This window comes from Balaenoptera musculus, chromosome 10, assembly GCF_009873245.2.
Source record: "Balaenoptera musculus isolate JJ_BM4_2016_0621 chromosome 10, mBalMus1.pri.v3, whole genome shotgun sequence".
In the NCBI taxonomy this organism is placed as follows: domain Eukaryota; kingdom Metazoa; phylum Chordata; class Mammalia; order Artiodactyla; family Balaenopteridae; genus Balaenoptera; species Balaenoptera musculus.
The window spans coordinates 101,583,949-101,610,166 of record NC_045794.1 but is presented as its reverse complement, the minus strand read 5'-3'; the positions used below and the strand labels follow the sequence as shown (position 1 = coordinate 101,610,166).

The window sequence follows — 26,218 nt, the reverse complement described above, 5'->3', positions numbered from 1 at the left end:
TCCACAAGATAAGGCTGTGTTCCTGCCATGCGAACCCTGTACATGAAAGATCAAAAAATGACTTTGCAGGCTTCCCTGGTGGCGCAGTGGTTGAGAATCTGCCTGCTAATGCAGGGGACACGGTTTTGAGCCCTGGTCTGGGAAGATCCCACATGCCGCGGAGCAGCTAGGCCCGTGAGCCACAACTACTGAGCCTGCGCGTCTGGAGCCTGTGCTCCGCAACAAGAGAGGCCGCAATAGTAAGAGGCCTGCACACCGCGATGAAGAGTGGCCCCCGCTTGCCGCAACTAGAGAAAGCCTTAGCACAGAAACGAAGACCCAACATAGCAATCAATCAATCAATCAATCAATTAATAAATCTTTAAAAAAAAATGACTTTGCTAAATAGATTTTATACTTTCATATTTGGTTTAGGTAATGGGGATGGAATTTTCAAGTACAGAAGGCCCAAATCTAGAAAAGTTTTAATGACTTCTGATAGGATTGGAACACATAAGGAAATTCATGTCTTACTAACTCGATATGCATTTTATTGAGGAAATAACCACGAATAAATGGAAGAAAAGAGTGTACTTTAGCGAAGTATTTAACGGTCTGATCGAGAAAGTCATCAAAGGGACAAGCAAATGGAACCCAGTGACCTGCATACACAAAGGCCTCGGGCGCCTGAGAGACGCACAATGCTAAAGTGACGCGCGGTGGTGGCCACGTGATCACCACGCGGGCAGCCCCGACACGGCACGACACGACACGACGGAGTCCATCAATAATGTGGAAGGTACCATGCACCGCAGAAACGCAAAACGGTGAGGCTCAAAAAAGCGTAAAGTGACTTGGAAGGAAGGAACCAAAGCAAGAAAAGATAAATGCTAACTAAGGAATACGCTGAAACAGGCAAATTTAAGTTCACAAGGATTAGGGAACGTTTTCATGTAAACTGATGGTAGTTCCTAAATTTAACGGTGGTGGTAGGTCATGAGACAAGGATCACGAAATCCACCCCAGAGCACTGAGCTAGCTGGCAGCATCTTTCAACTAAAAAGCTGGGAGCCTCTGCCCTTCCTCACCAACGTCCACTGAAAGCCGGGTTCACAAAGGCATGCAGGACGCGGCGCCACCCCCAGGCCGCGGGCAGAGGCTCCCGGGAGGGTGGGCCCAGCAGACGGAAGCAGACTCACCCAGGCGGGGAGGGCGTTGGAGGCAGATCGAGGCGCAGCGTCCGACAAAGCGGCAGACCCGCGAGAGCCGAGGAGCCCACACGCCCCCCAGGCCAGCTGCACAGGGCCTCCCATGATCCTCGGGACTGCGAAGGTCCGGGTCTGCTCCCCGCCACCGGCCAGCTCCAAACAGCCTCACAGGCTTGAGCCGGCCGTGACCGCAGGGTGTGCAGAGAAGAAAGGGCCGGTGCCCGGGAGACAGCAGGCCAGGGAGGGGGGCAAGGGACCCACAAACGCGCGGGGGAGCTCCAGACAGCTTGGGTTCAAAGCACAGCTAATTCACTCGCAGCCGCACTTCAGAGCGTCACCCACACGTTGTCACCTGCAGCCCTTCAGTGGGATTATCACAAAGGAAAAGAGGCCAGATTAACCTCCCCAAAGTGTGGCTCTGATCGTTCCACTCCCAGACCCCAAACCCTTGCGCTCCCGCCCGCCCACAGAACGAGTCACTGTGTCTGAGGCTTTCGGGCCTCTGCTGCCATCGGCCCGACTCCTTGATTTTGCCAATGAGGAGACCGAGACCAAGGATGCAGCAAGTGACCAGAAGGTGTGAAGGCGGCAGAGGCAGGGTGTGAACCCGAGATCTCAGCATCTGTGCCCCACTCGCCGCGTGGCTTGAGGGATCGTGGTTCCCCAGCTCAGCGAAAGCGCTAACCACTGGGCTCCCAGGGGATTTCCCGTCGCAGTGTCTCTCCCACTGCCCCACGGCTGCCCGACCTGCCAAGCTCTGGCCCCACCTGCACCCTTGGCTTCTCCCACCGCTGCATCTTCAAAGAAGCCTCGTCCCTGCAGCGCGGCCGCCTCGGGACGACGACAAGCTCCCTCGGACGCTGCTGGCTCCAAGCGCTGGCTCTGCTGGCCGGGAGGCCCCCAGACGGTGACCACGCCACGGCCGCCCGACTCCAGGGACAGCGCACGGCTCCCGCGTGCGGTGTGCTCTGCTCCTCGGCAGACATGGTGTCGCCGTGCTATCGTCCCTGCTGCTGCTGCGGCTGTCAGGGCCCGGCCCCACTCGCCATGTCTCCTCCCCAGCAGCCTGCTGCCCTGTGCCCGGGTGTGTCCTGGACCACAGCCTAGCTCAGCCATGCTCCCCGAGGCCAAAAGCCACAAAGGCCGGTTGCAGATGACCACGGCAGCCCACCCCAGCCCCTGGCAACAAACTGGGGGTAAAGCCTCCCCTCCTTAAGGTCAACCCTCCCTCCACGGGACAACCAAGGAGCCCAGGGGGCTCAGCTGCAGGGGCGGGCGTGCAAGGACATGAGTGGGAAGGGAGCAAGCGGCCCGGGCGTGCCCAGTACCCGGACACACCACAGAGCAAGGTCAACACCGCCGGCTGCTCAAACAAACTTCGCCCCGCAGTGTGCACTGAGCACACTCACAATGCCGGATCCGACAGCAGTAACATTAACCTGGACAGGAGGTAAGGACAAAGCACGCAAGCCCCAAAGAAAAGAAAAACAGGGTCACAACCAAGGTGTCCACAGCGTCGAGAGACGTGAGCGGGCTTCACCTCTCTGGTCCTGCAGAGTTTTTAGGTGGTGCCCACACCCGCGGTGATGACCCCGGAGAGCATCACGACAAGTGAACACACTGCCTTTCCAACCCTTCCAGAACACTGCTCCGCAGCTAAGCCCCCCGTCCCCACCAGAGGCAGCTTGTTGGGGCAGCACGAACACGAACCCTGGAGTCAGGATGGGCCATCCACTCTGACTCAGCCACGTCCACCGGGGACTCGGTAAGATGGGAAGACCACGGCCGACCCTGGCGGCTCCACGGGCTCAGGGCAGGCAGTCGGGCACCGCGCCTGGCCCAGGCGGGGCTCCAGAAGCGCAGGCGGGGCTCCAGAAGCGCACGCCCGGCAGGACCAGCTCTCGGGCAGCAGGAAGGGGAAAGCCCTCACCAGGGGACTTCCCAAGGTCTCACACACACACACACACACACACACACACACACACGATATGATGCATCGTATTTTCTGGGAGGTGATTTAATCCGTAATTGAATAACGTCAAACCACACGGCACACCTGAAGAGGGGCAACCCAAAGAGTGAAGGGAAGACCTACCTCTTCAGTTGATCATACGCATAAAAAAATCCCCAATTATGTAACTACTGTTACACCAAAAAACAAACAAAACCAAAAAAACCTCCTGATGACTAAATTTCTGACAATTCCTTTTTTTTTATTGGAGTATGATTGCTTTACAATGGTGTGTCAGTTTCTGCTTTATAACAAATTGAATCAGTTATACATATACATATGTCCCCATATCTCTTCCCTCTTGCGTCTCCCTCCCTCCCACCCTCCCTATCCCACCACTCTAGGTGGTCACAAAGCACCGAGCTGATCCCCCTGTGCTGTGCAGCTGCTTCCCACTAACTATCTATTTTACGTTTGGTAGTGTATATATGTCCATGCCACTCTCTCACTTTGTCCCAGCTTACCCTTCCCCCTCCCCGTATCCTCAAGTCCATTCTCTAGGTCTGTGTCTTTGTTCCTGTCTGACAATTCTTTTGCATTAAGAATATTTTTGATTGAGGTGTAACTGGCATATTATAGTAGTTTCAGGTATACAAGGTAATGATCACCACAGTAAGTCTAATTAACACCCATCACCACACAGTTACAAAACGTGTTTTTCTTGTGATGAGAACTTTTAAGATCTACCCTCTTAGCAGCTTTCAAATATGCAATACAGTATCACTTTATAACTGGAAGCTTGTTCCTTTTGACCCCCTTTGCCCATTCCACCTGCCCCCTAACCCCGCCACCTCTGGCAACCACCAATCTGTTCTCCGCATCTGTGAGCTCAGTTGTTTTTGTTTTTGTTTTAGATTCCACAAGTAAGTGAGATCATATGATATTTGTCTTTCTCTGACTTACTTCACTTAGCATAATGCCCTCAAGGTTCATCCGTGTTGTCGCAAATGGCAATATTTCATTCTTTTTATGGTTGAATAATATCCCACTGTGCACGCGCGTGCGTGTGTGTATCACATCTTCTTTATCCACTCATCCACTGACAGACACCTAGGTTGTTTCCATGTGTTGGGTATTGCAAACAGTGCCACAATGAACATGGGGGTGCAGATTTCTCTCTTTACGGGGTCATGAGGATGTTCTGTTTTCATTAAGGATATTTTAGGTGGGGCACAACCTTTAGGTGACTGCGCAACACTGTGAATGCACCAACTACCACTGATCTGTGCAGGTTAACATGGTTCATTGTATGCTATGTGAATTGCACCTCAATTTTTTTAAAAAGAATATTTTACTTGAGAGTTTGATGATCTGTATGCCAGGTTGACACGAGGGAATAAAATGATGACTGTGCTAAGTATCACCTATTCTCAGGCTCTCCAACGTGTATAAAGTGAGAAAAGAAGCCCATGAGACTAATATGCTTCCATTTGTATTTTACGGAGAACGGGGGTTGGTGGGCCGACGTATACACACCCATCCATACAGTCACTTGAATAAACACAGAGCACTTATGAACGGAGGTAAGAAACAGGAGGGGAGCCACTGGCCTGGGGACGGAGATTTATTTGTCATTATGTAAGCCCTTAGAGACCACTTGAATTTTTTAACATTGCATGATGTAGCTTTTTCGATTAAAAAAAAACTAGTAAACAAAAAATACGAATGAACATCACCAGTTCCCAAACTTTAAGTGCTCTCACAACTCCCCCTCCTGCAGAATCTCAAGGAACAACGTTTCTGTTACTGCGTTTATAGTACGTATTCTGAATACTGTTAAATATGTCTAGATTTTGACTAAGCATATAAATTAAATGTTGATTTAGACAGATACACAATTTTGATAACAATTTTAAATAAAGATCATTCTCAAAACATTATACAGCCATTAAAAATGATGGTTATGAAGACTGCAGCAAGGTGGGAAAGGCGCATGAGGTGGTATTAACTGGATCAGGGTGACAAGTGGCACCTGCATCCTCGCTGCCACTGTGGAGAGAGGTGGGGAGGCTCCACTGGGAAAGGCGATGATGGAGACCCACACCAGCATCAGGGCGAGCCTGCTGCACTGCACGGACCACTCCTCACGGGACTGCTTCCCAAAGCCAGGTGGAGGCAAGCACCATTAGACCCATTTTACAGGTGGGGAAACTAACGCCGAAAGAAGTTTGGGGGAAAAAAACTGCCCAGATCACTCTGCCAGTAAATGGCAAAGCGTGGCCATATGACCTGACGTGACCCCAAAGCCCACATGCTTGTTTTCCACACTCCTCTGTCCCACAAGAGGCCAGAGATGGGGGCAAGGTGACTGGCCATCATGGTTGCCGACTTTTCTATAAGGTGGTTGTTCTTACTTCTAGAACCTAAAACAACACATAGGTTAAAACACGGATTTAAAAAGACATCCTTAACTAATTTTTTCAGACTATCTTATCCTAAGAAAAAGGGCATTTCATTTTTTTAATCACTTTAAGCAAGCCTGAACTTTTTCCCTTTAGGACCAATTTGAGCACAGTCTAAGATTTCACCAGAAAGCCTCAGTTTGTATTAATATCTCAAGACCTGGCGCAAAACCAAAACCAAAGCCTTACCCGGCAGCGCTTCACTCCTCATGGCAAATTCAGGATAAAGATGATTTTCTTCACTTCCCGACACAAAACCCAGCGCTTCCTTGTTTCTCTAACTTCCTTCCTGTGTCCTATCCCATTGTGAGGCCAACCCGAGTGACTTCTCATCTCCCACGCCCTGCATTTCTATTCATCAGGAATTTCTCCCTTTTTCTCATTTTGGTCACCTGCGACCTAATCCTGCACCAAATCTCTAAAAATGGACTGCCGTGTCCTGGTACAGTGAGTGCAGAGGACGTGCAGGGAGCCCAGGGCTGCTGCTGCCTGTGGGCTTACCCTCAGGCAGGCCCTCCTCCTCCTCTGAGTCTCAGTTTCCTCATCTGCAAAATGGCGTCGCTCTGCTGATCGCTTAGGGCAGCACGGAACCAGCGAGGAAACCTGTGGGGGAGACCTTCACAAACAGAGGCCTTTCTCCCTGAGGAGGGCAGGGTGGTGCTGTGCGGTGACCACACCGCGCTGCATCTCAGCGAGCAGGAAAGCTGCTGTAGACTGTTTGTGTCCCCAAAGGGCCTATGTTAAATCCCAACTCCCAGGGTGACGGTTCAGAGGTGGGGGCTGTAGGAGGTGCTCAGATCACAAGGGGGGGTCCCCCTGGATGGGATTAGTGCCCTGATAAAGAGGCCCAGGGAGCTCCCTCGCCCCTTCGGCCGCTGTAGCACAGTAAGAAGGCGCCGTCTATGAACCTCACCAGGTGCGGAATCTGCCGTCGGTGCCTTGACCCGGAACTTCTCAGCCTCCAGAACCACGAGAAATAAATGTCAGCTGTAGCCGCCCAGCCCACGGTATTCTGTTCCAGCATTCTGAATGGACCAAGACAAGGGCATTACCACACCAATAATGCACTTCCTCGCTTTCTACGCTCAAACTAGAAACCCGTTCAGGGCGAAGCAGCCCGTGGGCCTCAGCACCACACAGGGCAGAATCCTTGGCACAGGCTCAGAGGTCCACAACCACCGGCACGCCCTGCAGCCAGGTGACCGGCCATTTCAGACAGCGTCCGTGAGCACCTGCACCCCAGGGACTCGTGGGCCTGCAAAGTGAAGCTTTCAAATGAGTGCAGGGTCGAGCTGAGCAGGTGACCGCAGCCCTTGGGCCCGTCAAGTGAAAAGTAAACCGCCGCTCGTTCCTGGAGCACAGTGTGGACCAGGACTTGACCCTGTCCAGGCAGCTCTGGCTCCCGCTCCTCCACATGGCCCCTGAGCGTGTCGCAGACATCTGCTCCTGTCGTGTGACTCAGCTTACAGTCTCCTGACCTGCCACGGTCAGGGGCCCCATCCTCAGAGCAGGTCAAGAGCGGGGGTCCAGGACGTGCAAACACAGGGCCGCACGTCTGGCCTCTCCTGCCCCACCGCCCCTGCACATGTGACTTCTGTGTTTCCCTCCCGGGAAGGGATAACTCGGGCCCTTTGAGGATCACAGAGGGCCTGGGAGTGACAAAGTCAAAACGGCACCCGACCTCTTTCTTCTCCACTTTCTTGCTTCTCATCTTTAACACGTGCAACTTCCCTTCCTACCTGTAAGCGCCAACCAGACAGACGGCACAAGAAAGTAACCAAACAAGGGAGTACGGCTGACTCTGGCTCCTGGGATTTTCCTAGGAAGATGGGCAACCAAACCACCCCAGGAAGAAGCACCAGAGTGAGTAGGGCCTCTGTCTGGAAAACACAGATGACAGGAACCCAGGAGGGTAAAGTTGAAGTGGACAGCCATTGTGCCCCAGCCTCTCTGAGCTCCTTCTCAGGGATTCCACGTATTTCCATGTACCTGACACAGAGTAAGCTCTCGGTCAAAGCCAGCCGCCATCACCACCACCATCACCACCATCACCACCACCACCACCACCACCATCACCAACATCACCACCATCACCACCACCATCACCACCACTACCACCACCACCATCACCATCATCACCAACATCACCACCAACATCACCACCAACATCACCACCATCACCACCACTACCACCATCACCATCATCACCAACATCACCACCACCATCACCATGATCACCACCATCACCACCACTACCACCACCACCATCACCACCATCACCACCACCATCACCACCACTACCACCACCACCATCACCATCATCACCAACATCACCACCAACATCACCACCATCACCACCACTACCACCATCACCATCATCACCAACATCACCACCACCATCACCATGATCACCACCATCACCACCACTACCACCACCATCATCATCACCACCATCACCACCATCACCACCACCACCACCACCACCCTCACCACCACCACCATTACCATCACCACCACCATCACCACCACCAAGGTCACCACTACCGCTGTCCCCGAGCCCTTGATCTGATTCTAAAGAGGTCAAACAATCCTGCCGCTGTGTTGCCCGCATCCTTCCACACCTACGGGGAATTCCAATTGCTCACCATCTCTTCCAACTTCCCTTCTTCAGAAAACCCTCTTCTTTCTAGTTTCATCTGGCAACTTCACAGGATGTGCATTTCCAGAATGCACAAGATAGGATCTGTGCATTGATTAATTAATTAATTAATGTAAAAGTATATTTTCTTTGCAGTTCCCAGGACCAGACACCTGGCTATGTGTTGGTTTGTGGTCCTTTGGAATCTGAGCTACATGTGGGGGGGAAAAACAGGACACAGGAGGGCTCGTTCTAAATTCTGTGTCTTGGACTATGAAAATTCAAAGTTCATTCACTCGTTCCCTCCACACCCAAGACTGTGTATACAGTTCAACACAATTCAAACAATTTCTGGGTCTCCACGGTGTGGTCGGGGCAGTGCTAGACACCAGCCATGGGTTAAGTGCTACAATACAAGAAAGACAGTCCCTACCTCAAGGAACCGGAAACCTGGTGGGGTGACAGATTTACACGTGCCTATCTGAGTGGCAAACACAGCTGGCTGTCCACCCAACGTCCATCCCCTCCCTCTTCCCTGTAACCAGAACCCCAATTCCAAAGTGCCAACAGCCGAGCCCACGAGATCCTTCTCAGCACCCCTTGCAGCTCAGGGGGCGGGAGCCGGGCAGGGGGCACGTGACCCAGCTCTTGTCAAACTGCTTTCCTGATAAGACTACAGATGCCATGGTGACTGCCCTTTGCTTTGACACAGGACAATGACTGCCACCTTGTGGCCACGAGCTTAGATCCCTGATGAAATCAATGAAATCAAGCTATGGCTCCCTACCTCCAGACATCCTGCTGAGAAAAATAAACCCCTATTTGTCTAAAGGCCCCTGAGTCTGGTTTTCTGATACCTTCAGCCAAAACGAATCCTAACCGATCCCCCTCCTCAGCTGGTGAACCACAGAGGTCAAGAGCACTGAGAGGCCGTGGGGCAGGAGAGAGTAGGCTGATGGACCCCACCAGCACTTCCTCAGCGAGCGCCGTGTCCTGTCCCCCATCACTGGACACGAAGACCAGTGACTCACAGCATGGCCCACGAGGAACTCACGGTCCCGTGGTGAGATGGACACAACCCTGAGAGCTGAGTCACAGGCACAAAGGGCTGCAGGGCAGGGAGCGGACTCCCACACACTCTGCCCACTTTTCCGCTCTCATCCCTCAGACAGAAAACAGACACCACAGTCTCATGATTATTCAGCTGGTTACTTCATGTCCTGATCTACAAAGGAAATCATTAGAGAAAAAAGACAAACGTGTAACGGATTGATTTCTCAAGCTGCTCCTTTAAGACTGTACAGTAGACGTACAAACATTTTTTTTTAACATTTGCTTTTAAGATTATACGCAGGAAATCATCATCCATGAGAAAGTTACCTGAAACACCGCTGAAAGGTTTCCTAATTAAACTGAAGATCTGCTCTACCAGAGATATTCAATGAAATGCTCAACTTTCACCGAATCATATTCACTTTGGTTTATTTTAAGCCGAGTGGTAACTACACGTAGCTCAAATGCCACACCTAGCAGTGCGAACGCCACCCAAAACATGAGGATACTGGCAGTGGCAACGCAACGACGTCAGGACTGGCGCGGCCTCTGCAGTCCTCACACTCCCGGCCTCAAGCCCGGAAGACAAAGCAAGCTCGGGGAGCCCCTTCTGCCGGGGGCTCCGAAGGGTCGGCGAGAACCGACTACAGGTGATGAGAGGAGAGAAGAAAACACACTGTCATAAATTCAGCCAGTGTACACAGCGGCAATTGCGGTTTGTGGTTTTATTATTTTTCCCACGTCTCTCACTTTCAATAACATTCCGTGAACGATGGTCGCGGAAACCCTACAGCGAGAGCGACACAGAGGGAGGAGCCGTGCGGGGTCCCCTCCTCCGTGGGGGCGCTCGTGCGATCAGCCACCCATGGGCCGGGCGGAGGCTCTGGGGGGAGGCAGGGCGTCAGTGACACGGGGACGGCGCAGCACGGGGTCCGCACCCGTGCGAGGGTCCCGGCTGCAGGGCAGATGCTGCCGCAGCTGACCTGCATTTGGACGTCGGGAATAATTACTTACCTAGTGATTACTTTCACAGAAGGAAAATGAAGCCAGACCGGGAGGACTGCGCCCACCCAAGTAAGGGGGAGACGTCTCACTGGTGCCCGGCGACCCGTGCCCGCCCTGAGCTCTCGCGCCAGGCGCCGCCGACCCCTAGGAAGAGACCGAGGTCTCCCTCCGGGGGTCGGGGGCAGAGGGCGACGGGTGATCCGAGGAAAACACGGCAGGATGAGAGGGAGTGAAGGCATGGAGGCGTTTGGTGGCGGGGTGGGGGGGGCGTGATGCGGGAGATCCTGAAGATGAGGGTCTGTTCGAGCAGAGGCCTGGAGGAAGTGAGTCACGCAGGGAGCCGAGGCAGAGGGACGGCAGAGCAAAGGCCCAGGCACGGACGTGCCGCTGCGTCCAGGCGACCGCAGAACAGAGTGAGGGGACGATGGGAGGGGGACAGGCAGGTCGTGGGAGGCCGGGCCTCTCGGGCGTCACCAGGCCGACGGCTGACTCTCTGAGTGAGATGGAGCCGCCAGATGGCTCTGACGGCACCTGACCCGGATCTCATTTCCAAAGGACCGCTGACAGCTGTGCAGAGCACAACGCCGGACACAGGTGCGCGGGGGCCAGCGGGGTCGGGCTATCACCATCGGGCGAGAGGCGGCGGCAGGGACCAGGCGGTGGGCTGGAGGCGCTGAGCGCAGGAGACCTGGTGACAGCCCAGAGGTGGGAGTGGGGAGGAGGGAGGAGAAGACGGTGGGGGGCTGGGCCCGAGTCACCGGAGGGGGCACCGCTGTGCAGAGATGGGGGCATGAACGGTGACAGGTTCAGGGGGGAGGAGTGAGGGCCTTGGGAAGTCAACTCAGGCGACAAGTCCAACCTAGAGTCTGCCTTTCAAGACAGATGAACTTTTTCAAAAACGAACTCCTTGTGCACATTCTTAACGAAAGCTGCTTTGCCAGTGTTCCTCCTGACGTCAGAGAAGACGCTACCAGGGAGAAGCAAAACAGGGGGGCAATCCAGGAGAAGCGGGAAAGAAAGGTGGGAGAGAAGAGCCCGGACCCGTGGGCTCCGGCCTCCCTGTCCCCTCACAGAGACTCCCCCCACCCCGACTGGAGCCCGCACTCACCCTGCTCGGTCAGAATCGGCCTCGGCTGTGCTTCCCTGACAGGAGAGGCCCAGCCAACCCACAGCCAGGACCACGAGACGCGGCAACCGAGGAAAAGGCCCCAACCGAATCCTGCCACGGCTCACCCTGAGATGTGCTCACTCCTCCCGCTGGTGCACGTGCGCCTAGTGTGTGCCAGGCCCTACTGTGTGCACCCGGGTTCTGGTTCTGAGCTGCAGGCGGGGACTGCAGGGCTCGGGCAGCGTGGTGAATTCATTAACCCTCTTTTAAAGCTTCTCTGTTTGTTTCACTGAAAAGCACTTTTTCCCCAAACCCCACAGCTGAGATAAAACCGGGCTGCAGCGGCTCCCTGGTGCCACGCGCGCCCCGCCCCTTACACTCCAACTACCTTTCAGAAGCTCGGCTGGCCGCAGGGCCCGGGGGAATCTGAGGAAGCGTGTCCAGCTGAACTGGCACCAGCAGGGCAAAGAACCGAACGCTGCCCACACCTCCGCTGAGAATCGGGACGCGGGCACGCTGCGGCGGGGGAGCGTGAACACTGCACGCGAGGAGGCCTCGACTCCTCTTCCCTGGCGTCTCTGCACTTGGGCAGCTGCCAGTGGCCCCCGGGGTGGCCGTGCTGGCGGGAGTCCTCCCCGGTGACACTCCAGGGAGAGGCAAGGCTGAGTCAGAGGAGCTGCCACCTTGTCCCTCCCACATTCTGTCGCCCCTCTAGGACCACCCTCACCTTTCACAAGGCAGCAGGACAAGCCCGCACGGGCGCACATGCTCGCAACCTCCAGTGTCCCTGGCTGGGACACGGCAGCAAGGGTGTGGGGCTGCGCCTGGCCCTACGGTTGACGCTGGGCACTGGCGGGCCACCACCCGGACCTTCGGGAACAGGGGTGCCGGCAGCCCTGCCACCACAGCCAGGCCACGCCGTCCGCTCCCGGTCCTCCAGCAAGGCCCTCAGCAGAGAAACGAGGACCCAGCCGGCATCGGCCCTGCCCCCGCCGCGGGGCCGCAGGCTCGCCTCCTGCCCCAGGGCTCAACCTCCCCAGCTGTGATCAGAAGCCCGCTGCTGCCGGGGGCAGGCTTCGGGTGTGTCTGGGTTGGGGGGCGGTGCACACGCATGTCAACATATAGGGAGCACGGCGCCCCGCACAGAGTGAGGACCAAAAACGCAGCAAGTGTGCAGTTATTTGGATACACCGCCTCCCCTGGCTCTGTTTCACCAGTACCTGATTCTGCCACCCGGTGAAAAAACCCCCTTCTTGGGCGTGCCCCGGTTTTGTGTCCATCAGCTGTCCCCCTACGCCTGCAGCCCCTGGGCTCCAACTGACACAGTCCTGGTGGCCCCTTCTCCCTAGGACACCAGCTTTCCATCCACCAGGCGATGCCCACCCGACCCGTCCTGCATCCCCTCCCCCAGTCGACCCCCCTAATTTCCTCCCTGTCCCCCCATCCCTTCACCTCCCCACTGCTGCGTGGCCTTGTTCCGCTCCCCTGGCTCCAGCCCTGCCAGAGGCTCTGCGCAGAGAGAAAGCTGGGGGCCTCCTCCTGGCCTCCTCAGCCCTCCAGACCTGCCCCTCGCTGCCCTGCCGGCTTCCCTCCTCCCCCCCCTCCCCTCCCCTCCCCCACCAGGCCCCGTCCATCCCAGAAGCCCCGTCCCAGGGCAGGACCTCTGCACCCCTCGCCCCTCCCTGGGATGCTTCTCGTGTCTTCAACGCCTGCCCTCGTGCCCTCGCTCTAAAGAATCCTCGCCAAGCGCTCACTCCGCAGAAGCTCCAGCCTTTACCCCGCAGCTCTGTTTTTCTCTCCACTGCGCCTACTACCTTCGGCCAGTTCCTGGAGTGCTGACTGCGTGCATCTGTCTGTCTGTCTGTCCCCGACGCTCAACGTCAGCCCCTGAGTGCAGGGACCCTGGGGTCCGTTCCCCAGCGCCTACAGCAACAGCCGGTGCTCTACGAACACTGGCCGAATGAAGAACTACGTGGGCACCTCACGTCAACCACCTCCGACGTCACAAGGACCCTGCAGGGGAGGCCCAACTCCCCCGTGACGGCTGATGAGACAGGAGGCTGAGTCACCTATCACACTGGCTCCCAGGCTGCACAGCCTCCCCTTCCTGCCATCAGGGCCCCTTGCAGGCAGGGCTGTCCTCCAGCCCCGGGCCCTGAAGGGGCATCGAACTCAAACCCTTGCTTCCTGAGTGAACAACTCCATATCACCGCCCCCCGCCCCCCGAAAAACCCCTCTTCTCCCCACAGCTGTCTCCCGGCATGCTCTCCGTCTTAAAGCCCAGCTCGGGTGCTCACGGGGTAACTGGACCGTGACCTTGCACCTGGCCTCACTCCCTCTGTGCTCGTGTCTGAATGTCCGGCGCCAGGGCTGCGTGTCACACACGGACGACCTCAGAGCCCGGCTGCCACCAGGCGGTCACTCGGCAGGCCTCGGGATGCACATGTTTTGCCGATGGCCAACTCACACGCCAGTTCAGACGCACGTGGTCACAACGAAAGCCTCCAAGTGTCACTTTCTTGGGCTTCAAAGCAGGCAGCCTTTGCACAAGTAAATACTGAGTCAATGCTAAGAGCGGAGTGAGCTGTTAAGTTCTATTTGCTCCTCTCATCCCCACAAGGGAGCACAAACCGAGCAAAGAAAACCAGCGCTCTGACGGACGGAGCGACGTTCTGCAGGCAGGACTGCTTCTGCGGGCGGGCGATGCTCACGTCAGCGATCTTCTTCTTCAACCTGAGCAAATATTTGCCACTTACATCTTTCACGTAATGTGAAGATAATACATCCCACTGTCTTCCGAAGCTATCTTAACTGCCTTATAAAAACAGGCAATTTACCGGCTGTGTTTTCTCTTGCCACTAAATACAAATCCAGTAATTCACTTTGAAAGCTTTGGTTTTCGCTTTTCGGTGTTAGAGTTGATACTTACATAGAATTCTAAAGAAAGAAAAAAAACCATAATCCCACAACCGAACAAAAGAATTTGATTTTCTATTAACCTTTCAATCTATCCATATGTACTCATTTTCCCGCAAGTCTTGAAAGCTTTATTTTTAAGTACGATTTTATTTTCAAAAGTTACTCCAATGACAAAGTCCACTGGAAGATTCTAACTGGGGGCTCAGATCCTGACCCAGAACTGCAGTTCCCATCAGGCAATCTTGTTTTCACGAGCTATCTCCTTGCCACCTACCATTAGAAGCTGCTGAACGTAACCAAGAAAATGTCTATAAAGTGGCCATATGTCAATGTTATAAAAATCAAGTAGATGATAAACAGGCCAGTGCAAATGAAAATAATCAGAAGAAGTAAAATAACTAACTTTTTTTGAGTGTTTATTGAGTGCTGGGCACTCTCCTAAAAACTTCATATGTATCAATATTATCAGCAAAATCTGTACAGGTTCCCCCCACTATCTGAAAGTAGAGTGTTTCTACGAAATCTTTCATAAGCTGAAACGGCGTAAAGCGAAAACGCAATTTTCACTTTTCACTTCTTTTCACGAAAGCAAAAACCCTCTCCGGATTTCCTTCCGTTAGGGAAAACAGGTACGGAGTAGGTCTTCCGTGAAAGCGAGGTGGTGTAAAGCGGGGGGCACCTGTGCTGCCACTGCTGTACCTGCAGGTGAACGAGAGGCCGAGGCCCGGAGGCTACCAGGCTCGCTCCTGGGCACGCGGAGAGGAAGCCACGCAGGCAGCTGCCCCGGGAGCCCCACCCTCGCCGCCCCGGTGACGCTGCCCCCGCACCGCGCTCCGCTCCTCACGCACGGTCCCCTTCCGTCGGGCTCGGGGCACGAGCCTTCCACGCACCGAGGCCCCCCAAGCTCTCCCTCCCCAAGCTCCCCACAGCCAGGGATGCTCCAGGAGCGCCAGGTCAGGGTGAGCAGCAGGTGTTCTTCTTCTGTCGAAGAACAGCTCTTGCGTCTGTAATGAGAGCAAGTCAGGAAAACCTAAGGGCCCCTCGGGAGGGGCAGCTAACAACCGGCGTGGCAGCCGCAGACAGACGGGCTCACTGCCGACCCCGCACAGAGGCCACAGCCTCTCCCTAGTACTACCGGGAAATACATTGTTAAATTTGAAAGGCGAGCAGAACAGCGTTACCACTCGTACGGAGAGGAAAGAAAGAAACGTATGTAACAACACACAGACCCAAGTACCTCTCTACAAATCACTTCTGAATCACCAAAGGAGCACAAGTAACTTTTGGGGGGAAGAACTGGCAGACACCCCAAAGCGGGGATCAGAGTTAGCTTCATCGACCTCAGGACAAACCAGCACCCTGGGCTCCTGCTACGGTGACCGAGAAGGCAAATCAATTAAGTGCTGCTCCTACCAAAACAGCCGGCCCAAATCTCACCAGGGGAACGTGAAACAAGCCACTCAGGAGGGCCTACGTTCTTCCAAGACCACAAGGCAAGGCCGGAGCGTCACTCCAGCTAACAAGACGAGAGAGAGACGTGGCAGCCGAACGCCACGCGTGATCCTGCAGTGGATTCTGGACGAGGAAGAAAGGTATCACGGGTGCTACTGGGACAAGCGTCAGGATGTGAACGTGGGCCGTGTGTTAGCGAGCAGTGCCGCGTGGACGTTTAATTTCCTGACTTCGACAACGATATCCTGACAGCATCGAGAGGGTGTCTTTGTTCTTCGGAAATAATGAAGACTCGCAGGGCAGATGGCTCAAACGGTTCAGGAAAAGCATGTCTGCACGTAAGCACACGCACACACAGAATGAAATGGGGCAAAACGTAAACAACTGGTGAATCTGGGCAAGGAGCGTATGGGGGCACTCATGCTGTTCTTGCAACTTTTCTGTAAATTTGAAATCACATCGAAATAAAAAGTTTCACACAACATATGCACGGACCATCTCTGGAAAATGACACCCGGAACCGGGCAAAGGGGGAAAGGGGAGCTGGGGAAGGGAAAGGGCTCGTCTCCCCTCTGCACCTACCAAGAACAGCCGGCCCAAATCTCTGTGCTGTGAGACTGTGAAACGTGTGCAGGCCAAAACTGAACAAAACTAAGAAGAAAAAACCCACGGTGAGAACGGCACCCGGGCCGGAGCAGCACCTCCCGAGCTTCAGGATCTTTCCAAGGCCGCCCTCCTCCCGCCTCACCAGCCAGGCCCGCAGCTTCGGCTTCCGCAGGCTCGCCTGGGCCTGGGCCACCTCCCTCCGCGGGCCTCACGCGCCACCTGCTGGCCACGCGGGGCACTGCCCGCCGCAGCGCCCAGCCCACAGAGCGCGACCGTGAGGGACTACAGCCACCTCCACCCTCCCGAAAGCTCCGGCACCGGGCAGAATGCCCAGTGCAGAGTGGCACTCAACAGGGATGAGATCCATAAATAGAAGAACACAGATCTGAGTGGAATTCCAGCAGAACTTGAAAGCAAGCACGCCTCAGCCTGGCTGCAGAACGTCCAAGCGGGTATCACGACCCACGAGAACCACGCCTGTGACTGTCCTGTCCCCTGCTGGCCCCTCCACCCAAGACCTGTCTTGCCCTCTGCCCCCTGCAGTGCTCACACTCTACGCAGACCCACTGGGCCCCTGCAGGAAGGTGCAAAGCCAGCCGCGGTCAGGACGTCCATCACCGGCCCGGATCGCCAGCCCCACGACCGCTGTGAAGAACAAGGACGTCCACCTGGCCGGCCCTGCAGAGCTCCCCAAGGCAGTGCTAAGAAGCCAGAAGAGTGCAACTGGGCACTAAGGAGAAAAGATCAGAAAATGCTGATCGAATTGCAGAGGAAGCACGTTAATAAACACGTCGAGAGTAAACTTTCAGGACAAACGGCTCTCGTCTTAGTGACCTACTGGCATGAAACACAACAGACCAACCTCTCACCAGGTGAATTACACGGGGAGCAAGTGCGTTAAATGGCAGCAGACTGGCCTTCAGAGCTGCACCCCCTTTAGAAACGAGGCACAGCCGGCGTGGCCTCGCCCCCGGGGGGACTCACCGAGATCTGTGTTGGGACCAGCAAGGAGCTGTTTGAACTTGTCCAGCCGGGAGGCCTCTCTTTCACTTAAGGCTGAGCTGCTGAGGGTACTGGACTCCGGCACCCCGCCCAGTGCCACGGTCGCCGAGTGTGGGAGAGACTGGGACCTCTGCAGAGGGCCGGCGTCACTGGCGCTTCCTGCAGAGGGAGGGGGGAGAGAACAGAGGTGAGGCTCCGGACACACCCACACCCACGCCCGCCCCTCAGGAGGCCTCACACACGCCTCGCTGCTCTCGCTCCGTGGATCTGCCATCACCGAGCAGCGAGGACCTGGTTTCTTGGGGGTAAAATGAACGTAGCTCACACCCCTGGAGCGCGCCGGCCCTCCTGGTGGAGGGGCGCTCCCCAGTGAAACAGACGCGCCCCACGAAAAGCAAGACACTGACAACCACACAACCGGAGACCAGGTCTGTCAGGGCTGCCAGCGGTCTGGGCCTGCCTGGGTGACGCGCCCCGAGGACCTGCTGGTGTAGGGCAGGGGGGAGGATGCCCGCACGGGTCACCCGGGCCTGGCATGGAGGGAAGCCACCAAGGCACACGTGAAGGGCGCATGAAGCCCATGAAGGTGCTGAGGACTGTCTGAACGTCCCAGGTCTCCCCGAGCCCCAGGAGGGAGGTCAGGCAGGGACCGTCACCCAGAGAAAGCAAAGGAAGCTAGATCCCCCACTGCAGGTGGAGACGACGGGCCACCAGAGTGCAAGCTTGCCCAGCCCTCACCCAGGCACCACTGACCTGAGACAGACTGAAGGGCCACCCACAAGGACCCACAAGAGGGCCTGAAGTGACACAGTGCGCAGCACCCAGCACCCAGGACTGGGGACAGGCAAAGGAAAGAGCAGAGGGCCCTCAGGTCACTTGACAAAGAGCCTCCAGGGACCAGCACGGGACCCACAAGCAAGAGGCCCTGAAAGGCTGTAGACCCCCGGGACTAAATCCCATTGAGCAATCGCATCTTCCAAAACTGAAATTTAAAGTAAAGGGCTTCCCTGGTGGCACAGTATTCAAGAATCCACCTGCCAATGCAGGGGACACAGGTTCAAGCCCTGGTCCGGGAAGATCCCACATGCCGCGGAGCAACTAGAGCCCGTGAGCTACAACAAGGGAAGACACCACAATGAGAAGCCCAAGCACAGCAACGAGGATCCAACGCAGCCAAGAATTAATCAATTAAAAAAAAAAAAGTACAGTAAAAACTAAACTCCAGGAAATGGGGCAAGGAACAAACGTGGAGTGAACATGCTAACGTCGGCTTCTGGCAGCAGTTGCCAGAAGGGAGGTGACATGCTTTACACCAAACACACGGGAAAGGCTCCCAAGGGGGCCCTCAGGGTACCGAGGAGCAAGATGGCCCAGGCTCCGGGCAGAGTCTGGTCCAGTTAAACTTCCAGAAAAGCCTGCAAACGTGGTGCAGCGCTGAGAGCACCTCCCCCTTCGGGGCTCTGGGAGGACAGGCTGGAGTGGTGAGGGGAGGGCAGAGGGGGCGGGACTCAGCTCCCCTCCCTCCTGGGGAACCTACTCTTCCCTGTGCACCTCGTGAGTCTGCAGGAGGCGCCGAGCAGGGACGGGGCCCGCGGCAGCGCAGAATAAACGTGCTCGCTTTTATCTATCTGCGATCGTAGAGATGCTCCGTGTGACTTTATTCCGACCCTAATGGCCCCACTTGCCCCTGAGCCCCATTCGAAGGTGGGGCTGGTGGGATCTGGAAGGTAAAGCAACAGCAACGGCCCCCAAGGAAACAGTAAGGTCTACAACCAGGCCTCCTGTCACCGTGAGTGGAAAACACGTCAGCATCCCACCTCCGGGGCCCCCGAGAGTGTGATTTAACCGCCACCCATTGGTGTCCATACAAGACCTGCTCGCGGCTGGGTCACGGTCAGCTATGGGGACAGCCCTCGCCTGGCCGATGCCCGCTGAGCCCTTCCCAGCCAATGACACGCTTTGCCATTAACCCAGTGGTACCCGAAATCAAGCGAAGTGCCTCTGACTTCAGGGACAAAGGCAACAGATGTCTCAGACATTCATTAAGAAATGGACAGCCAGAAGGTGAAGTAAAGGCCCGGGGAAGCCAGCCTACGAGCCCACACTCCACCACCACTGAGCTTTGAGGCCGCCATCTCCCCAGGGCCGAAGGGCAAAGCTGACGGCAGCAGGGAGGCCCTGCGGGCGCCACGCAGAGTGACATCTGCTCCCCGCGGGGGCTCACGATTGGGACGGGCAGTGGCACAGACGCTGGCAGAGACACAGCCACACCGCGGGAGAAGCCACGCTCTAACTGCACCGTGCCCCGCGGTGGAACGTTCCAGGACATTCAGAATTTCAAAGCGCTGCTCACAGGAGCAGTAACCTCAAAGGTCTCTCACCTGAGGCAGAGGCCCCGCCCCCGGCCCCAGGCAGCACATCCCTGTGCAGGGACGGGCGTGGCTGCCAGGCCCCATGGGCAGCAGGCCCTGAGGACAGCTCGGGTTACATCACCAGCATCTAACTGCCCAGGACGCCCAGGAAGAACAAAGAGGACCGGGACGTGGTCCCGCCTCTGTGGCTCACAGGGTTGCAGCATCAGCTGCAGAGCCCACGAGCAGGAGGAACTCGGTGCCTGGGGACGCCTGCCCGGCCCAGGCACACAGGAGGTGGTCAGAGTGCCCGTCACGAGTCACAGGAATTTTCCATCAACCTGTAAAAGCCCTAACTGGGTGTCCTTCCATTTTTAAGCTCTAATACTTCAAAGTTCTCCCTATTTTAAAGAAAAATAGTTCACATTCCAATACAAAAACTGATCAAATGAAATAATTCACACCTAAGAAGACTGTAACATTTTAGAAGTTAATTTCTGCAAAGCGTTTTTGAAAACTAGACCTAAGTATGAAAGCTAATTCTGCAGCTACCAACAGGTAAACTTAGGCTACGGTGATGATCTCACTTTCTTATCTGTAAGCAAGGGGCGAGCACACTAACCCCCAGGAGACCCTGGAGAGAGGGATTAGAGGGTGTGCGGCCACACCGCTGCCCCCCTGCCCCCAGACCCCCACAATCACCCCCTCACCTCCTTAACACTGCCGCCTCCCCGGGGAGGGTGCCCTGACTGCCCGATTTAGGACCACAGCCCAGGCCCCACCCTGCTCTGGGGACCGCTCCCCACCTCCGTTCTGACCCCTGGCCCCTGCCACCTTCGAGCCCTCGGGCCTCCTCACACCTCGTGTATAGGCTGCTGTCTGTCCCCCTCGCCAGAAGGGACACTCCACGTGGCAAGGACTTCCATTCAGCTTGTCCCCTGGGGCAGCCTGAGCCCAGAGGACAATGTCTCACCCATCACAGATGCTCGTTAAACAACTGTGTTGTTTTCTATCTCAGCCCCTCCAACCCAAAAAGAGCAAAAGTGACGAAGGCAGTGCCAGGCACGTGGATACAAGAGGCAGACGTGAGCTTGCCCTGGCGGAGTTTATAATTCAAAGCTGGCAATTCCAAAGAGCAGACACCCACCCCTACAAGCCCTGAGCCCACGCGTCTGTGTCCTGGAGGGAATCGCCAGAAGCCGCCGAGGGAGGTCCAGCCCCGGAACGTGCAGCTGGCCCGGCCCCTGGCCTGGAAACACCCCCGGCAGCAGCCAGGGCATCCTGACAAGGGCGGGGTCCCCCAAGCAGCCCACGAAAGCTCCCGGCCGGCCACTCCATCTGCAGGGGAGACGCACTCAGCCAGGAGGACCAGAGAAAGTGCGCTGCCTCTGCTGCCCACGAGTCCCGCTGCTGCTCGGGTCTAGGAGCCGCAGGGCGGGGACCCTTGCTGCGCGGGAGGATGGGGCCCTCCCCACCCCGGTGAGCGGCCTCCAGCCCCGCTTTCTGGAGATGGGCCCCAGCTCTGCAGCCCTCGCCTCCCACCTGCGGGACAGGACGCGCGGCTCTCGCTGACAGACTTCACCAGCCGGAGGTCACCACTCGGGACCGAAGGAGGCTCCACCGAAGGCTTTGGCTTCTGCTCGGGCCCCAGAGCCCCCGGCGGCTTGTGGCAGCCCTGCCGCTGGCTGTGGTTGCGCAGGACGCGGTTGGCCGTCTCCATGACGACCGCGGTGTTCAGGCTCTCGGCCGCCATGGCCAGGAGCTCGTCGTCATCCTCGCCGGCATCCCAGGCGTCGCTGGTGTTGCTCTCAAACTCCTGGAAGGTGCTGACTCGCTTGGCCTTCACCGGCGTGGTCGGCACCTTGGGTGTGGCCTTGAGCAAGCTGCAAAGCAAAGGCAGCTTTTACTTGCGCCTCGGGGGGCTGAGCGTGGTCACCCACGACCGGTCAGAGAGGAGACCCCGGGTGAAAAGGTACACAAGCGAGCCGAGAGTGAAGTGAAAAAGCAAACACGATGCAGAGACATCCAGAATGAGACAAAGCTCACAGGATGCAGTGACAGGGAAGGAGGAGAGGTTTTCTGGGAGAGTCACGCTGCGTGTTCGCCCCACAGACCAATGTATGAGGACACACAGCACCGCCCAGCGATAGTGCACAGCCCTGCCCCGCTGACCCACAAACACCCTCTCACCCCGACACCTCCGCAGACCCCCTAAGGCAGCAGCTGGCGGTGTGGGTCAGGAGAGACTGTTCGCGGGACACAGGCCCTTGGCAGGTGGACCTGGACGCGGGACAGTTTCAAGGATGCCCACAGCATGACGACACACAACACTGGCCCCACCGAGTGTCGGGAGCTTATCCGACACGTGTAGTCCTCCAGGGCCAGCCCTGCCCCACATCCGCCCCTGCTGGAGGAGCCCAGACACGCAAGCAAGCTGCGGGCGGTGGGCAGAGAGCAGGGGAAGTCAATTAACCCTTATCAGCTACATGGTCTGCAAAACATTTCTCTTGCGGGTTTTCTACTTTTTTGATGGTGTGTCCTTTGAAGCACAAAAGGTTTTAATTTTGATGACGTCCAATTTATCCTTTTGCTGTTGTTGCTTTTGGTGTGTTCTAAGAAGCCTGTCTCCCGATCTAAGCTCACAAAGAATTGCCAGCCCCGCCCTGGCCCACAGGCAGCCCACGACCCCGCACAGGCTGCCCGCCTTGGGCCATGGCTTCCACATCTGCCCTCCTCCGAGGATGGGCTATGCAAGGCCAGCAGCGCCTCACACAAAGCAACTGCTTGATGCGTGTTGGCTGAGTGAAAGGCCACTTTCCTCCCCCTCGGGAATTCCAAGGAGCTGGCGGGGGGGTCACCACAGCCCCCCAAAACCTGGCCTGAGATGAGAATAGCCTTGCGAGATTGGAGGCGTCACTTACGTGCCATGTAACAGTGGATCAAATGGGGGGTGCTGGGCGCCATACACATGCTGGATGCTATTCAGAAAGAAAGGAAAACAAATTAGCTTCTCCTCGGCTTTCCCAGGAGCCCCCCACTGACTCAGGAAGAAGACCAGCTCCTTGAACCCACGCCCGAGGGAGCAACTCTGGCCACCGCAGGGTCACGAGGGCGCGTCTGGAAGGAATGAATGGTGCCGTGCAAGCCCACGCCCCGCACACAAGCAGGGCATTCAGCCTCCCTGCAAACAGGCCTCACTGAGGGACCCACGGCCCCAAGGGTGTCACCACAGAGCCTCGGGCATCAACTAGGGGAGTTGGTGAGGCTTCCCGCAGCCTCTGCCCTCAGACTAAAAGACTGACCATGAAACGCCCGTCAGGAAGTTCTCCTCTGGTACCATTCTGTCTAAAGATGGAATACAGAATTACAAAGAGAAGAGAAATATAATTTTGTTAAAAGACTTCATGGTTTCACTATGAAGTCTGTGTTCATCAGAGTAGATCTGGAAAAGAGACGGAAACAGAGTAACCCGCCAGCACGCTGGTCAGCGGAGCGACCTCACCCACGCCCCTTCCTCCTCTCGCCCCCTGCCAGGGGCGGCCGCGGGACCCGGGGCCAGTGGTCAGAAAGAGACAAAGGAGAAACGCTTAGCTGGCACACCCCTGGCCCTTAGCTTTCCCCTTCTTCTGGCCCGGAACACACACATGAGGCCAAGAGGTGCCTCAGCCATCCTGCCCCCGAGAGAAATAAACACGAGTTAAAACTAAAGCCTCCCTGGAAGAAGGGCAGTGGGGTGGGGGGTGGCGGCGGAGATGGGGAGAGCGCGGGTCTCCAGCAGGTTTGAGAGCTGCCAGCCCGACCTTGGACCTCGGACTTCATGGCATGAAATGAACAAGCCCCTGTTTGTTGACGCCACAGGCACTCACAGTCCTAAGTGACGCGGTCCACGTGGAACAGACAGCCACTGTGACACTGACGCAGAGCCTCGCAGGGTGCGTGTGTGTAAAGACAGACACAGACACTCAGGTGTTCAGTATATAGATGAAGTCTTCTTAGCTTTTTAAAACAGAATGAAATCCTACCTTGTTTACTTAGTAATGTATCACAACTATTTCCCCATATTACTGTTCTTCAATTTACTTAAATCCATTTATTTACTTTATATATATTATGTGATACACACGAAAAATATACGCAGCTTATGCACATTTAAAAACATAATACTGAGGGCACGTGGGATTTCCCCATACCTTTCTCTGCAACTCCCATAAATCTATAATTATTTTCAAGTTTTGTAAGTTTTTTACAAATCTTAATAATATGAGTACCACCTCCCTGGACAACCTCCCCTCTAATTTCACACTGTCCCACCATATGGTTACACGGTAATTTGTTTAACCAGTGTTGACCGTGAGATATTTAACTTGTTTAAAATTGTGTGTGATTATAAAAGCAGCAATAAACTTCTCTGGGGACAATACTTTCACACAAATATAACTTCTAGAGGATGAAATCCCAGAGAAGGCAGGCCTGGGACACAAAGGATGCCCATATGGACCGTAGCTATAAACGGCTGCCCCTGAACAACGCAGTGTGTGGGCACCGACCCGCCGCACAGTTGAAAATCCGAGCGTTGCTTCCAGTCGGCCCTCCGTGTCCACGGCTCCTCCTACCTGCAGTTCTGTGCGCACAGCTTCAGCCCACCCAGATGGTGCAGGGCTGCAGTATTTACTCCTGAAAAACACCCGCTTGTAAGTGGACCCACGCGGTTCAAACCCATGTTATTCAAGGGCCCACAGTAGGGAGCATGAATCATTGCTATTTGATGGGAGAAAAGGGGTCTCAATGCTGCTTGTGCACCTTCTCGATTATTGGGGAGGCTGAGCGATCTTGAAACATATTTTGCTCATCTGTGCTGCTTCTTTTTGTAAACTGCCTGTTCGGACCCTTTGTCCATTTTTCTAAGGGGCTGTTCACCCTTTTCTCACTGATTTGTAAAAACCTCTCTGTAAACAGAGGATTCCTTTGTCACTGAGGCAGTGAGGTGGGCAGAATAAGGGCCCCAAAAAACGTCACCTACCAATCCCAGCACCTGTGAACGTGTCACCTCACACTGTCACAGGGAAGAACCTTTTTATATTCTATCACAAATTCATCACTAAAGGGCTGTTGCCTATAAGCTTAAATTATACATAGTGGCCCATCTCTGGGAACCCTGCCTCCCAGGTCATGAGCGTTAAGCTAAAATACCTTTGTTTAGCTCACAGGAAACCTGCCCAGGCCCACCTGTGAATGACTGCAGGCAGGAAGAAATGAACACATCCTCTCTGGGGGCTGATGGGAACCAGGAAATGTTTGACTTTACCCCCTCCCCTTTCTGTATAAAAGGAGCCTGAATTCTAACTCAGGCAAGATGGTTCTTTGGGGCACGAGCCCACCATCTTCTTGGTCTGCTGGCTTTCTGAATAAAGTCGTTATTCCCTGTCCCAACAACTCGCCTCTCGATTATTGGCCTGTCACACAGTGAGGAGTACGAGCTGGAACTCGGTAACAAATTTTGGGAAGCCATCTAGGAGCCTTGCTGCTCTCGTGGCCAGCCGCCCCAGTCGGGGAACTTCCGGGTAAGGCCCTAGAAGCTGCCAGGACCACCTATTCTGAGGATCTGCCCTCCAAAGCTCCCTGAAATGACACCGGCTACCCCAGCGCTTGGCAGTTGGATCAAGGAATCGACATTTTGGGAGCCGACGGGCTCCATACAGTAGGGTTAAGTCGCTCCGGTGTGCACAGCCGGAAACTTTATTTCCTCTCCGTTTGGGGCTTTTTCACTGGAATAAGCCAATTTGTTTTGTATTTGAGTGGAGTACCCTGTCGGAGAGTGGAAAGAGTTGTTGGACTCCTACCCGATTTGTGAACCGGTTCGTTGGTTTCTTTGGATGCTAGTATTTGTGTGTGCCCTTTGTGTTTTGTCTTGAAAAGGGGGGAATGTTTCAATTATCCCTAAAGAAAGTCCTCTGAGGTGCATTTTGGATAAGGGATCTGATTACAGCTCTGAAGCATGGGTGAGTGGAAGACGATATTGTAACAACGTGTGGCCACAGTACCTGTTAGGATCTCCACAGGGGGTTTAGAAAGGGTTATCTTGGGACCCTGTGCACCCTGTACTGCTACTCTTGCTGTGTTAACATGCCGTTTATGGTCTCCTGATGGTCTCCTGTGTCCTTGGTATATGTAAAACCCCAAGACCAAACTTGAGGGTTTATTTAGGATTTTGTTTGTTCTTTAGGTTTTTTTGTTTCATTTTGTTTGGTACTGTTTCTCCACTAACAGCCAAATCAGTTTTGTGATGCTTAAAACTTTTACTGATATTAAATGGAGGAAAGGAACAGGAAAAAAAACCTGTCCTTGTCCAAGAGTGGGACATTCGAGGAAAAAGAGAAAGGTTCCACTTGGTTCCTAAAATCACCAAAAGCTACAAACAAATATAAGTGTCTTTTCCATAAATACTAGTAAAAAGGGTTTAGCTATAGTATACAGGTGACCTTGA

The 26,218-nt window shown here is 55.2% G+C and overlaps 1 protein-coding gene across 5 annotated transcripts in view; it reads right to left on the bottom strand.

Annotated features, from left to right (window-relative positions):
- The window catches only part of TBC1D22A (TBC1 domain family member 22A), a 323,227-nt gene that overhangs the window by 271,630 nt on the left and 25,379 nt on the right, over window positions 1–26,218 (bottom strand). For 4 of the 5 annotated variants that reach the window (XM_036865801.1, XM_036865804.1, XM_036865802.1 and 1 more), the window contains exons 2-4: window positions 22,656–22,712; window positions 21,277–21,617; window positions 17,366–17,542 (exon numbers count right to left, since the gene is read on the bottom strand). In XM_036865801.1, the coding sequence (XP_036721696.1) occupies window positions 17,366–17,542; window positions 21,277–21,617; window positions 22,656–22,712 (575 nt within the window). Of the gene's footprint in view, window positions 1–17,365; window positions 17,543–21,276; window positions 21,622–22,655; window positions 22,713–26,218 lie in introns of all 5 variants that reach the window. The other variant, XM_036865803.1, reaches the window with a different exon arrangement.